We start from the raw sequence: 15,819 nt of genomic DNA on the forward strand, positions 1-15,819 counted from the left end.
CACCCCAGGAACTCCACCTGAGATCAGGACTGAATAAAGGCTTGCCTACACTTAAACGTTTTGCTATTCTTACAATACTGATATAGTTAAAGTGCCAGATTCCACCCCCTAGTGTGGATGCAGTTATGTGTTATGAAAGTGCTTATACTAGTATAGTTTACTCTGGCTCAGGAAGGCCATCTCTGCACTAGAAACAAATGACTGGTATAGGAATACCAGGGTACTATATTGACAAAGCATTCCTGCCTACAGCTGCAAAACTGCATGTAGTAAATCTACCCCTCATGAGCAAAACAAGCTATACCAGGCATAAAAGCACAGCTTTGCTGATGTAACTACATCTACATTAGGGGCTTCTGCCAGCACAGCTATGTCAGTCAGAGATCACACCTCTTCATACCCCAGAACAACACTGCTATGCCAGCAGAAGTCTGTAGTGTAGGCATAGCCTAAATGAGAAAAGCTATACCAATATAAGGCACTTTTATACTTGTATAAATATATTTACACTAGGGCTTTTACCAGCATCGCTATCCTGGCAAAAAAAATTACACCCTTACCCAACGTAGTGGTTCTGGTAAAACTTTTTAAGTGTAGACAAGCCCTGAGAGATTGTCACTGCCCCAAAGAGGTTACAGTCTAATTAGACAGTGTGTAACATACCAGCCGGGTAATCAGGGTGACAGTTTGCAAACATCATGTTTGTGTCATCATGTTTTTGTTGGTTGGCTTCATTCTTTTTCGAATTATTTGGATGGAGTTTTGTTGGGGGGAGGTAGGATTAGCTAACCACACAGGCAAAGGGCAGGAGAAGGGACATTGAAGAAGGCCTAAAGAAATGGAGGGCAGGGTTGACTGAATAGACTGGGAAGTGAATAGACTGGAAAGGCTAGGGCAAGAGGGAGCTCAAGGAAATAGCCAATCAGCAAAAAGGAAAGAATGTCCAGAGTGAAATCTGTAATAAGCAGCTGGGCTTTGGTGACAACATCAGTGTCTGACCAACCCTACTACAGCTGTTGTTTCTTCTCCTACTGGCTGTTTCTTTCCCAATTAAACATATATGCAGGCTAGAAAATTGGTGGCAACAGTGTATCACTTTTGACCTTTCCCCAGGCTCATCTGGACCTGGCAAGAAAGTAAGGAAATACAGTAACAGGAAAGAGGTCCCAGATTTGTTCTCAGGCTGTGGCACATGATTCACCTGGTTGGCAGGGCTCACTCTGTTCTGCTCCAGGAATTAGACATAGGATGTCTTGAAAGTGCTGACTAGATGAGAGTTTATATAGTTTTTTTTCTAAGCTCAGCTGGAGTGAATTGTCTAATACCTTGCTGTTTCAGACTTTTAAATTGGGGTGGGATTTGGGCCTCTGGGTTGATATTTTTTTTTAGGGAATTTAGTGCTTGATTGATAGCCCTGGTGACTAAAGGCCCCTGTTGATCCTCACAACAAGTGTAGCATGGGCAGTAGTAATGCCAGCTTCCTTACACTGACTTACCCATGTGCCCCAGCCCTGACCTGAAGGCCCCTCTGGGGTCTGGTCTACACTAGGAAAATGAGTTCAATTTTCCATTCTGTTTTGATTAGAAACTTCCATTTTTCTATGAAATTATTTTTACCTTATCCTCCCACACTCCCTTGCCTGTTTGTCTTTTTCATCCACCTATCGCATCCTGTCTGACACCTAGATCGTTAGCATTCTGGGACAGGGACTGTTTTCTCTGGTATTTGTCTGTACAGCACCTAGCATAAGGGGACCCTGATCCTTGAGTGGGCTTCCTAGGAGCTGCTGTCATACAAACTAAATAAATAATAACTTTATTACCGTGCCTGCTCAAGACAACAATGGCATGCAACCTGCTGTGACCACTGCCTCCGTTCTTGGTTTAGCTCCTGTGCAGCTCCACTATGGCTGTAATACAGGCACTATAGGCTAGATAACGCATTAATAAGAGCACCAATGCTTCATGTACTATGGAACTCCTTCCATTGCTACCAGTAGAGAACCTCCATTGGTGCTACTACAGTGAAAGGAGAACCTTAATAAACAGCCTAACAGACACCACCTGATGAACGCATCCAGCACATTTTTCCAGAAGACTCACATCAACTGCCTGTCTATTTTATGTTTGTTATGGGTACCCTAATCTGTTCCCTTTTTCAGATGTGCTGTTGGCCTGTTAACCCAGCCTTGCAGAAAAACATCTCCACACAAACTAAAGATATGACTTGTCCCTTCCATTCACTCTCTGAGCTGAGAATACTGCTCCCCTCATCCCCATTTTTCTCAATGAAGTATGAATTGCACAGAGCACACACACGTAAACTAATCAAGGAATCCATTTGCAACCTGAACAGTTTTATGATTTAGGTCCAATCCACTCTGCAACTTAGTGGATATCTGTGTTGTAACCTAGTCCCCTAGCCCAGCTTTATGTAGTGTAGAAGGGGTCTTTTCTCTTTTTCTCATGTAGTGCCCTTTCCCCCCACCCCCAAATCTGGATGCTCCCTGGATGCCATGAAGTGCTTGTTTACATGGGGATTTATAATAGTTATTCCTGATTAGTGTGGATGCTTTTATATGGTGACATGCCACCAAGCACCCTTGCTTTCAGACCCTGCAAACTATTGTAATAATATTTGACAGAATATGCCTTGTGAGGTATCATTTGAAAACTAACTCACTGATAATTAATGTTCTTTTGTGATGTATATACCTTATGTGTATTAAGAATTATGAATATATGCTGGAATTTTGACTAAAGTATGGTATGTCAGTGGACAAGGGGTATCAGAGGGTTAGCCATGTTAGTCTGTATCCACAAAAACAATGAGGAGTCTGGTGGCATCTCAAAGACTAACAGATTTATTTGGGCATAAGCTTTCGTGGGTAAAAACCACTTCTTCAGATGCATGGAGTGAAAATTACAAATACAAGCATAAATATACTGGCACATGAAGAGAAGGAAGTTACCTTACAAGTGGAGAACCAGTGATGACAAGCCCAATTCAATCAGGGTGGATGTGATCCACTCCCAATAATTGATGAGGAGGTGTCAATACCAAGGGAAGAATTCCACCTGGATTTCAACAATTTCTACCCCACCATCAACCTCAGCCTGGACCAGTCCACACAAGAGATCCACTTCCTGGACACTACAGTGCAAATAAGTGATGGTCACATAAACACCACCCTATACCGGAAACCTACGGACTGCTATTCTTACCTACATGCCTCCAGCTTCCATCCAGGACACATCACACAATCTATCGTCTACAGCCAAGTTCTAAGATACAACCATATTTGCTCCAATCCCTCAGACAGAGACAAACACCTACAAGATCTTTATCAACCATTCTTAAAACTACAGTACCACCTGGAGAAGTGAGGAAACAGGTAGACAGAGCAAGACAGGTACCTAGAAGTCACCTACTACAGGACAGACCCAACAAGGAAAATAACAGAACACCACTGGCCATCAGGTATAACCCCCAGCTAAAATCTCTCCAGTACATCATCAACGATCTACAACCTATCCTGGAAAATGATCCCTCATTCTCACAGACCTTGGGAGACAGGCCAGTCCTCGCTTGCAGACAGCCCTCCAACCTGAAGCAAATACTCAGCACTGTAGGGGCAGAATTTTAGAATTACACTATAGGAATTGATGTATAATTTTATTTCATCCTGCTAGTCACCCCATTTGAATAGCAGAAAGGAATGACCCTCTGGGACTATGAGATTCTGTTTTCCCATATGCATTACAAATTGGCCCCTCTTTAGTTCTTTGTTTTAAGGTTTAGTTAGTAAGAGACAGGATTCTGTATTGTGTCTATGTTAAGTAGATTAGAGGAACACTGAAGGCCTGGGTCTCAATGTAAATTGTCTTGGTTATTGATTGTAAAACTTAGCAAGGTTTAATTTGCAATGCCTTTTTGCGCGATATAAAATACTACTGTTTGTATTCTCAAAGTCTCTGTAAAAGACTGTTTGGTCTCTGTAAGAGACTGCTTGTGTGAATGACGAATGCATGCATCAGGAAAAGATAAGGTGTGAAGGCCATCGTTAACCAGATGGTCAAGAAAGGAGGAGCGAAGACAGTTATCGAGATTTGTTGACGCCAAAGAACCATCAACACGTATCCATGATTGAGGAAGGGCAAATTGACAACCCTGAGGTGAAAGCTGGCACCTCTAAAGACAATTCAATTGAAACCAGGACAGGATGACCCTCTCAGAGGTGTTTTGGAATGCTAACACCAATCAAGGAGTAACCGGTCAGAAACTGACACAGCAAAATCTATAGACTTCAACAGAGAAAAAGGACTATAAGAACAAGATGCTTTGGCATGGGACTTTGGGTTCATCTTGCCACACTCCAGGAGCACCGGATCGCGACTGACAAAGCCCTGCTCCCCTCTGCAACTGATCTGGCTGGCCACTAGATTGATCCAGACTCTGGACTGGTAACTATAAACATCAACTGGCAGGACCCTGTGTGTGTGTGTGTGAGATTGAAAAGCATATGCTAACTGCTGTATTCTCAATAAATGCGGCGTGCTACCTTCTTCCCTATAAAGATCCCGTGTGCTTCTTATAAGTATAAGATTTTTGGTGGAAAATTGCTAAAGGGGGAAGAGTATATGTGCTGTAATTATTGACAATACTGCTAAGTGATTGATCATTCAGGTGTGCACACCCCTGGTCATAGAGATACCGGGCAGTGAAAAGGGAACCAGGTGTGGTTAATATTGTATTCACTGTTGGTATTTTATGAACTGAGAATTTGTATGATTAAGATGTATACACACCCTCGGTCATAGAAGGGCTGAGAGACAGGAGAGAGGTTTAGCATCCCTCCCTCCACCCCGACTGCTGGGGGGAAATAATTGGAGGTGGGTATACCCCCGGTCGTAGAAGTGCCGGACAATAGGGGGAGGATTAGAGTCCTTGCTCCGGCCCATCTGTCAGGGAAAACTATAAAAACCATAGGTGCATACACCCTCGGCCGTAGCAAGACTGAGCATAAGAGGAGAACTTAGGGTTTCTTGCTCTGCCCCTGGGAGGGATTTTTATATTTGGTGTATGAACTCTCGGTGGTAGAAGGCCAAGCAATACAGAGGGGGACTTAGCGTTTCTCCCTCTGGCCCAGAGTGGGTTAAGATAATAAGCCCCGGCACTGGCATGGGCAACAGGGTGAAGAAAGGAATTTGTAAGCCCCGGCACTGGCACAGGCAAACATAAGATCTTAATTAAGGTAATTAGAAATAACAACCAAACACCTTAGATCCAAAATGTTCAGATGAAAAGAGTCCCGTAAGGAGAATACTCAGGCAGAACTAAAAAAGCTGCCGGGTGTGCAAGAGATCATTCCTTTTAAACAAATCTTGCAGAAATTTGGCCACAGCCCATGGACAGAACAAGCAATAGCCAATTTCCACACAATAGCCGACTTAGAAGATAAACTGGCAAATATTTGTTGATTTATAAACCTTTAAATCCAGCAAAATTAAAAACCCTTTTTTATATACTTAACACCATTATAAATGCTGGAGGCAAAGCGGGGTTTGGGGTGGAGGCTGACAGCTCATGACCCCCCATGTAATAACCTCGCGACCCCCTGAGGGGTCCCAACCCCCAGTTTGAGAACCCCTGTACTAATGTGATATATGCCATCATATGCCAGCAATGCCCCTCTGCCAAGTACATTGGCCAAACCGGACAGTCTCTATGTAAAAGAAAAAATAGACACAAATCAGACATCAGGAATGGTAACATATGAAAGCCAGTAGGAGAATACTTCAATCTCTCTGGATATTCAATAACAGATTTAAAAGTAAAGGAGTACTTGTGGCACCTTAGAGACTAACCAATTTATTTGAGCATGAGCTTTCGTGAGCTACAGCTCACTTCATCAGATGCATACCGTGGAAACTGCAGCAGACTTTATATATACACAGAGAATATGAAACAATACCTCCTCCCACCCCACTGTCCTGCTGGTAATAGCTTATCTAAAGTGATCAACAGGTGGGCCATTTCCAGCACAAATCCAGGTTTTCTCAAAAGTAGCCATCCTGCAACAAAAAAACCCTTCAAAAACAGACTTCAAAGAGAAACTGCAGAAATGCAATTCATTTGCAAACTTAACACCATTAATTTGGACTTGAATAGGGACTGGGAGTGGCTGGCTCACTACAAAAGCTATTTTCCCTCCCTTGGTATTGACATCTCCTCATCAATTATTGGGAGTGGACTACATCCACCCTGATTGAATTGGCCTTGTCATCATTGATTCTCCACTTGTAAGGTAACTCCCTTCTCTTCATGTGCCAGTATATTTATGCTTGTATCTGTAATTTTCACTTCATGCATCTGAAGAAGTGGTTTTTTACCCATGAAAGCTTATGCCCAAATAAATCTGGTCGTCTTTAAGGTGCCACCATAATCCTTGTTGTTTATATCAGGGGAATTGTTAAACAGGTCTATCAAAGGAATATGTATTTGATTTTCTGACAAGCCCAATATTCAGACGAAGATAATGAAGGTCCATTTTAACACATAAGCAGTAGACAGACCATCAAGACAGCAGGGGGAGAAGATGGCAGGAAACAGAACAATTTGCATTTCAGCAAACACAAGGAGGGGAAAAAAGAGCATGGAACTTCCTTCACCGCCAGACTCCATGTTGTCTTCCTCACTGCTTGAATAAACTTTACTTTGAGGGGTAACTCTCAGAAGAATCCATTTCAAAGGTTCACTGGTCTAAAAAGATATGGGATCTGAATCTCAAGTGATAAGCAACTGAATCAACTGATTGTATACAATGTTATCGTATTATAAGAGTGAGGTCTCTTCTGAAAGCTAATGACACATTGGTGATTAATATAATTGTGAAATGTATGTAATAACACTATGTAAGGAGTTATGTATAGCAATGGATATTAGGCTGTACAATCTGCCCAGACAGGTGGGAATGTCAAAGCTATCTACCTGTCTCTTATGTAAATTAAGCATGGTGGAATGAGAAACAATGGAAGCCCCATTTACACAGAAATCATACAGCAGGATGGGAAGCTCACAGAAAGGGAAGAACAGCATGAGTTCATCCTGCCACTTGAAAGAACTGAACTTTGGAAGATATAAGCCAGGAGAGAAGCCATCTTGGGCATCCATCACTAGACAGACAGAAGAGGCCAGAGCTCTTGCAAGCTGAGAAAGATGGATCCTTCAAAGAAGGGGGAAGGAGAGAAGCTGAACTCTCTGGAACTGAATATAGGTGAGAAATTGGCTTAGGGAAAGATCTTTCGTCTGCAAAGACCAGGGAAACCAAACCCATTTGCTTTGTGGAAGGTCCTGACTGACGGAAAGTCAGCCATGGCTGAGAAGAAGAATGACTAGTGAGAGAAACCATCTTGAACAAAGCCTTTATCTTGCTAGATTAAGTATTAGACTTTTAGATGTGTGTTTTCATTTTTATCTGCTTGTAACTATTTCTAACTTTAATCCTTTTATGTAACATCACTGTCTCCACCTATGTCTTATTGTTAATAAATTTGTTTTATTTTACTATAATCCAACTCAGTGCTGTGTTTAAAGGGAAGGGTGTATTTACCCATTTAAGTTAATAAGCTTAGATGTGATTTTATCTCTTTACAGGAGAAATGAATCTTATTATTTCTTTGAGCTGTTCAGGAGACGGCTGGATACTTCAGAACACATGGTTTGGGGGAAATTTGGGACTCAGAGCGTGTTGGGGCCATCTTGCTAGTTGTTACCAAGGCTGGTAGAAGGCAGAATGAGGCTGTGGGGCTGTAGACAGGCTGCTGAAGTCAGAGTTACTGGACCAGGCTGTTGAGCCCACAGAAACTCAGGGTGTGACCTGCATTCTTGTAGACTGATTGTGAGTGGCTGAGGATGGGAGCTCCACTTCAGCAGCAAAGCACTGTTAGGCATGCAGGGTTTCAGGACAAGTGGTGACACAGAATCACAGAATATCAGGGTTGAAAGGGACCTCAGGAGATCATCTAGTCCAACCCCCTGCTCAAAGCAGGACCAATCCCCATTTTCTGTTCCAGATCAACTTCACAGCCCCCTCAAGGATTGAACTCACAACCCTGGCACAACCCCTCACTGCTCTAGATTGCATCCCTGGACTCTGACCGGACAGTGAAAGGAGGTAATCGGGAATAGCTAATAGTTAATCTGCTTTAAATTCACATCCTACTTTATTCTGGATTAATTTTCATGTTTACGCAAACCAATGTAATACGAAGGCAAAGAGCGCACTTCTATAGTGTGAGTAGAATTGAAGTGTAATTTGAAGATGCTGCAGTGCGAGAGGGTAATTTTCAGCCACTGTAGTGTGAGTGGGAGAGAAGGGTAGTTTGTATATGTTTGTAGACATACCATGGGCGTAACAGTGTAAAAGCCAAGAGGAGCGGACACGTGCATGCAGAAATGTGAGGGGAAGAAGAGAAGGATACTTTTCAGAGGCTCCCTGGGTGCTCTATTGTGAGTGGGAACAGAAGAGAAATGACAGAGGGTACCTCGGTACTGCAGTAGGACTGGGAGGGGTGGGTAAATTGCAGGTAATTCCAGAGTGCTGTAGTGTGAGCATAGGATAATGTGTAGACTCTCTCTAGGAGCTGCAGCACAAGTGGGGGGAACTGTATAGGGGCTCGCTGGATGCTGGAGTGAGAGTGGAGGACACTTAGCAGATGCCTCTGTAGCTCAGTGATAAGTGCTGCAAAGTGATTCCCCCCCACCCCCGTTTTCAAACTATAGTACTCCCAGAGTGCTACAGAGTGAGTAGAAGGGTGTTTTCAGGGAGTCCCTGAGTTCTGCAGTGTAAACTGAGACTAGTTTGTGGACACCAGCTGGGTGTTTCAGTATGAAACAAGGGGTGTTTGCAAGTGGTTCCCAGTACTGCAGTGTAGTTAGAAAGGACTTTGCAGATGGTCCCTCTTCCTTCTGCAGAGTGGGTGGAGGGGCGCTTGCGGCGGGTCCCTGTTCTGCAGTGTCGCCGGAGCGGAGTTTGCAGACGGTCCCTGCTCCGCCTCCTCCCCTCGGGCCCCGCCCGCCCCGCGCGCTGGCCGTTCCGCGGGGGGAGCGCAGCCGGCTCCTCATTCATGCGGCGGGGCTGGGAGCTGGCCGCGGCGGATCGCCCGTAGAGCGCGGAGCCCCCCCCCTCCCCGCCTGTGAGCGGCCCCGGCGGCGCTGGCCTCGGGCGGGCGGATCGGATCGGGGGCCATGCGGTGGCTCCGGGGGGCCCGCGGGGCCTGGCGGCTGCTGCCGCGGCGCTCGCTGGTGGCCCTGCTCTTCCTCTTCTCGCTCTCCTCCTCCTTCCTCTACTTCGTCTATGTGGCGCCCGGCATCGGTGAGAGGCCGCGGGGGGCTCCGGCTCCCTCAGCCGCGGGGCGCGCGGGCGGGCGCGGCCCCTCGACGCGCCGGGCCAGGCTGGGCTGGGTGGGGGTTCGCGTATGGCCCTGCCCCTCCCCCGCTCTTGGGGGCGGGAGCGGCGGGCGGAACCGGTGCCAGGCCCGCGGGATCCGCGCCAGCCAGAAACTTCCAGAGAGCCCGGCCCGTGCCGCTGGCCAGCGAGGCTCGTTCCCCCTCGGAGGCCGTGAACCCTCCTCCTCCTCGTCCGGCCAGGTTCCGAGGCCGCCCGGCGCTGGGCTGGCCGGCACCTGGCGCCGCCGGGGGTGGGGGCGCGTAGGGGACACGGCTAAACAGGCGGCTTCAGGAGCGGGGTTTGCCCCCGTAGTCTCCAGACGTCGTAGGGAAAGACCGCAGAAGCGGGTGGTTTCTGCTCGTACAGTTTTAGCCAGGGTTAGCTAATGGGGTGACAACGCCGGGAGAGCAGGAAATGCTCCGTAATACGCCCGAGAGCTTGGGGTGGGTGTTTTTTTTTTTTTCCCCCCAAAAATAGAAAAATGACACAATCTCTATGTCCGGTGTAGTCCCTCGTGCCAGGGGGCAGGGGAGAGCATTGGAAGAGGAAGCAAGTTTGTAAAGCTGATGAGCAATGACACCATTTTCCCTTTCAAACTGCGGTCAACCAAATAGCTATTCGCTTTAGAGGCACCTAGGCTATGCAGTTAGACTATTACTAATTCAGTCTGGTGACTGAGGGTCTTACTGCTAACTACTGAGTTATGAAAATGGTAACTGTTTTTAAAAAATCAAGAATGCTGTATTATCAAATGTTCTCCAGTTGATTAGTTGGACAAGTTTAGTTTCTAATCCAGTACATGGTATACTAGGTATATTTTGTGGAAGAGTTAACTTGTTTTTTCAGAGACTGCACCACATCCTGATAAGCCTTTTCTGAGAAAAGGAATTTGGGCAGTTTTCTTGGGTTAGAGCAGGGGACCCCTCAGGCGAGATTATTGTATGGGGGATCGTGAGCTGTCAGCCTCCACCCCAAACTCTGCTTTGTCTCCAGCATTTATAATGGTGTTAAATATATAAAAAACTGTTTTTAATTTATTGGGGGTGGGGGGTCCACACTCAGAGGCTTGCTTTGTGAAAGGGGTCAGCCGTACAAAAGTTTGTGAACCACTGGGTTGGAGTTATCCTGTTTGTGCATAAGCTAGTTCCACTGTCTAGTGCAAACTGTTGATTTGAAACTGAAAATTCATGGTGTGGGTTGCACCTTCTAATGTGAACAGCTTTCAATCATGTTAGAAATGAAATGCAACCAGTGTGCTTAACTAGCAGTTCTGAGAGTGTCCTGGGTTGATGGTCAAGCTTGCTATAGAGATTAGTTATATAATGTTAGTATTTTCATCACCTTCAGCATACTTTAGAACACCCACTATTTCTAACACGCAGAACTGATCCGTTTAGGTTCTGTTGGTATAATATGAAAACTGGAAGGAGGGAGATATGTTCCCTATGTGTGTTACATTTAGTAGCTGTAAATTAAGTCTTGGAGACTTCAGGTGCCTAATACAGCATAGATTCACATGAACATAAATTTGTATAATCCATTATTTTCTTTTTTGGTTAAAATGCAGTTTGGTTTCAGCGATTAAAAATATTTCTTGAATTGGTTTATGAGTAGATCATTAACTTTTTGGTAACAGAATATGGAAATCAAAAAAAGCCCATGTATATATAAAAACCTGTAATGCGAAGTATGTGTCATGCATTATTCCAGCCTTGCAAAATTCTACTTTTTCCTCTGATCTAGGACAAATATTTCTGAATTCAGAAAATGTTCAGAAAAAATTTAGAATATGTTCACTTACCATCAATCCACCTTACTAAAGGATGGGCTGGTAAATACACAATTTTCCAAGACTGCATTACTTCTGTTCCAGTTTCTGAACTCTAGTTGAGTCTGGGCCCTCATTTATGGCCTGCTATGTATTCAATTCTGAAGCCACTAATTTCCTGATTATTGGAGAGTTCATTGTAAATGAGTTAAGGTTTATCAAAAAAGTGTTAATGATTTAAACTCCTTCCAACAGAAACCTTCTCCTCATTCTTAGAATGTCTCAGTGTGAAGTTTCAGAGCTACAGCTCACGAAAGCTTATGCTCAAATAAATTTGTTAGTCTCTAAGACTAACACAAGTACTCCTTTTCTTTCAGTGTGAAGTGTATACTGTCCTTTAAGGAGCTAAAACTTCCCTCTTGCTAGTCAACCATAGTGCACCACATGCATGCATGGTGGAATGGGCAGCCACACGCCAAAATGCAATGGCGAGTAAAGTACACCCAAAATGTTGTCTGAGTTCCGTCAGAATCCTTTAATCTCCTGCCTTTTTCTACAACCTTATTCTTATCCAGGGGTTGGGTAGTAATGGTGGCCTATCTCTGTATTGTATCCACTGTAGACATCTGCAGTGCTATCTGAAAGTTTGGTATGCACATTTACCAGCATGACTTTATTGACTTGGCAGCTAGAGCTAATGCTCTGAGGGAGGGGAGTTCTGCAATCCTTGACAAATTATAACATTCCAAAATGACAATGTGGAAGCAATAGAGAAGTACTGTCTAGTTCTTATTTGGGGAGAGTCTGAAGTGATGAGGAAGGGCTTGGGGAAAGTTAAGATTGGTGTGTCTCTAGTTCTTAAGTAACTGTGCTGTAGTTCTTAATAGCTCTGCTGAATGGGGAGTGAGGTGGAACTGTAGTAAACATTTTTATTCTGAATGCATCCGATGAAGTGAGCTGTAGCTCACGAAAGCTTATGCTCAAATAAATATGTTAGTCTCTAAGGTGCCACAAGTCCTCCTTTTCTTTTTGTGAATACAGACTAACACGGCTGCTACTCTGAAACCTGTCATTTTTATTCTGTAACTCTAGCAATGTTTGAACTATCTGAGGCTTTCTTTAGCAAAGCAATGAGCTCGGTCTGTTTTTTCTTACTCTGTGAAGAACCTGGAGAAGTCTCTGTCCTAGTTCTAGCCCCTGTTGGATGCCTCAGTCAGGAGAGGTTGAAAGAGATCTTTCAGCCAGTCAGCTATAGAATATAAAAGGTGGGGCTGATCTGCTGAACGTTTAATCCAATACACCTTTGTATCATTTTGTATTATTGTAGTCTGTATTTGAATAAAAATATAGGAGTAGAGTAACCTGCAGTCTTGACCACAAATTCTAGATGGCTGGTGAATGCAGATCCTTTTAGGGAAGGAAGCGTTCTGTTTCTCTTGTTCTTGCTGTCTTTTCTGAAATGAATCAACGTTTTCTGCAGATGTTTCCAGGTTGTTTATTATGAGTGTTCAGGCTTGGATTCCCAGTTTTCAGCTAGGGAAAAAGAGAGCAACCCTGCTCTTTGGACAGAACTCCAGGTTCATTTTTATTATCTTTTCTTCAGAGGAAGTGGAGAAACTCCCACTTCTAGGGGGTGACTTCTGGGTTCTACTCAGAGTGTACATTCACTATCTGCATCTATAAACAGGATTTTAAGCGTACAATGTTGCACATACAGTACTTGTGCTTTCTAAACTCCTTTGTTTGAAGTGCCAGCCATCTGTTTTCATTGGACCATAGTTTTCTTCTAATGAGACCTATTATTGCAACATAGCCTTAAAACCCCAAATCTTCAGCCCAATCCAACTTCCCTTGCAATTCTGAAGACTCTGTCCTTAGAGTTGATTTGATTTGTGGAGGGAAGCATATTCAGTGGTTCCAGTCTAAACACTGCAAGAAATGTTCAGATCTAGCATCCACTATAGCTATCTCCCAACTGGCAATTTGTAATTCAACAATACTAACTATATGCCAGTGGCTGTAGACAGAACTTGAGCTTCTTTACCTGCTCAGAGTGACAGTAGTAAAAATACCAGCATCCAGTCTACACTGGTGCTTTCACTGTTAAACACCAAAGGAAATTTTTTGAAAATTGTGAGGTGTACAAGGCCTTACAGGATTAGGTCCAAATAGCCCACTTCTCTGCTGCTGAGAACCAGTAATTCCCCTTGACCTCAAAGAGAGTCATGGGTTCTTAACTCCTCACAAACTAAGTCGTCTTGTCTGTGCAGATTTAGTACTGATCTATTTCAGTTGGGCAGGGTGTGATTTTTGTAACTGAAATAATTAAATCTGTACAATTCTATGTGTCGATAAATTTATACCTGTGCAGTTATCTTATGCTACTTTAGCTTATTTCCCTAAATTTACAGGAATAAGCTACATTAGTATAAGGGTACTTATAACTGCATCTTTCCTGGGGAAAGGGATGTGGTTGTGTGTTTACCCTGGTTTTAAGCCAGTATAGGTAAACAGTACAAAAACTATGTAAACTCATGATCTGATCCTGCATCATCGTTGTTGACTGGACCTGCTGGCCTCAACTGATCAAAACTGCAAACCTCTTACACTTCTTGAACCTGAGAGTTAAGTTTTAAAAACAAGAATTAACTGTACAGGAACTGCTCACTTAAAGTCGTCCCAGTTAACGTTGTTTCATTTTTACTTTGCTGATCAATTAGGGAACATGCTCATTTAAAGTTGTGCAGTGCTCCCTTCTAATGTCGTTTGGCAGCCGCCTGCTTTGTCCACTGCTTGCAGGAAGAGCAGCCCCTTGCAGCTAGCTGGTGGGTGGTTGGAACCAAGGTGGACCGGCAGCCCCCCCATCAGCTCCCCGCTCCCCTAAGTTCCCAAGGGGGTCACTAAAGGCAATTGAGGGTGTCACAAGGCATTAAAAATTGTATTGTAATCTAAAGCAAAGAAAATTTTATTTCCCCTCTCCCTCATGCACTGACCCTTCAAGATCAAGTATTTCTGTCAACCTTTTGAAACATGCACACAGATTAATTGTACAGGCTTATTATTTATACATTTTTGACTTGTACAGTAAATGTGAGGGGTCCACACAAATATTGGACTTTGTATAAAGGGCTGCCAACCTAGAAAGTGTGAAAAACACTGTTCTAGATTAATTCCAAAATCTTGAGACAAAAAGAATAATTCATTGGCACTAATGAGGCTAATAACCGATAAGCATCCTCAGCTACTGGACCAAGTTTTGTAGAAAACAACAAAATTCTGCAATTTGCCTACATTAAAGCAACACTTAACAGTTGATCACATTTTAAAACCACGGGTAAGGATATGCCTAATTCTATAGGAGATGTAAGCCCATGTGAGGGGAGGGGGGCAGTATTGTCAATGCCAGGGTCAAAAACCAGAAAGCAGTCTTTTGGGTAGGAGAGGTTTTTTGCCCATAAGCTGAGTGCTCCCCCCCCATATTTTAAGATTTTATTCTGTCACCTATCACCATAGTATCTAATAACATTCAAGGTAATATCAGCAGAAATAGTGAAGTTCCTGAGGTGTCTTCTCTTCCCCTTTCTCCCTTTTTGGAGTGACAATGGGGGAGTCCACTTATTTGTTGTCATCAACATCATATGTGTGCAGGGAAGAGTTTTGAGACTTTCTTCTCCAGTTAGTCTGGGTGGGGAGTCCTGCCTGGCAGCAAGATAAAACTGTTAATGTAGTCTCTTGCTGTTTTGCTGTAGCATGAGCTGAGGACCCCACCTCTGACAATGTGTGACCTCCCTCCCCCACCTCCGAAACATCTCAGTATTTGTGGGATCACCCTCATGCATCTGGGATACTAGGTGAATGGGTGCTTTAGAAATAAAGGTAAACCCATCCTGTCTCCCCTGCAACTAAATAGTCACTGTCTGAGATGCAAGAATTACTTGAGAGAATTTGGTAGGATTTGAACCCTTCTCACCCTCAGTGCAAGGAGACACGATCCAGGAGGTGCACTTCTCTGCTTTCTCCAACGCTTCATCTCTTCCATCCCCAACCATATTCTTTTCTTGCATGTTACTTGGCTTCCTATAACTCGCTCTCCTGGTTGTCCCTCTGGGTGTTGCTGCCCTCAGTGCCCATTCTTCAGGCCTCCGCCTTTTCCAATTGCCAGAGAATCTTAAGATCTCAGTGTTGTAACCCCCATCTGTTAAACAGGTATCAACCAACATTCTGTTTATGCTATGGCTAGCAGGAGGGCAGGATTAAACTGTAAATCCTCCAGCTAGCACCAGTATACATGCAAATTAGGTGCACAGCTGTGCATATGTTAATGCAGGAAAGTTGTTGAAAATTTCACCATTTAGCCTTAACTGCTCTAAAGAATTCTAATGAAAAATGTCCACTATTGTCGCTAGTACAGCTGCACTGGTGTGAGCCACACTGTGGGACTTGGTGTAGATGGGCTGCTAGTACAATGTCAGTTAGATTTGCTCTGATTAGATTTAATTGAGACAATGGTGAAAAAACTAGGGCTGTCCAACTATTAAAAAAGATAATCACAATTAATCATGAGATTAAAGAAATAGTTGCTATTAATCACAGTTTTAA

General features: G+C 43.9%; 1 protein-coding gene across 2 annotated transcripts in view; it reads left to right on the plus strand.

Annotated features, from left to right (window-relative positions):
* Positions 1 to 15,819, plus strand: part of B4GALT5 (beta-1,4-galactosyltransferase 5) — an 80,648-nt gene that overhangs the window by 5,918 nt on the left and 58,911 nt on the right. Inside the window, exon 1 of one of the 2 annotated variants that reach the window (XM_048819710.2) lies at positions 9,081 to 9,377. The exons of the other annotated variant lie outside the window; for it this stretch is intronic. Coding sequence (XP_048675667.1) covers positions 9,251 to 9,377 — 127 coding nt within the window. The 5' untranslated portion in view covers positions 9,081 to 9,250. Of the gene's footprint in view, positions 1 to 9,080; positions 9,378 to 15,819 lie in introns of those variants that run through there. 2 annotated transcript variants of the gene reach the window in all.

This window comes from Caretta caretta, chromosome 13 (genome assembly GCF_965140235.1).
Source record: "Caretta caretta isolate rCarCar2 chromosome 13, rCarCar1.hap1, whole genome shotgun sequence".
Lineage (NCBI taxonomy): Eukaryota > Metazoa > Chordata > Testudines > Cheloniidae > Caretta > Caretta caretta.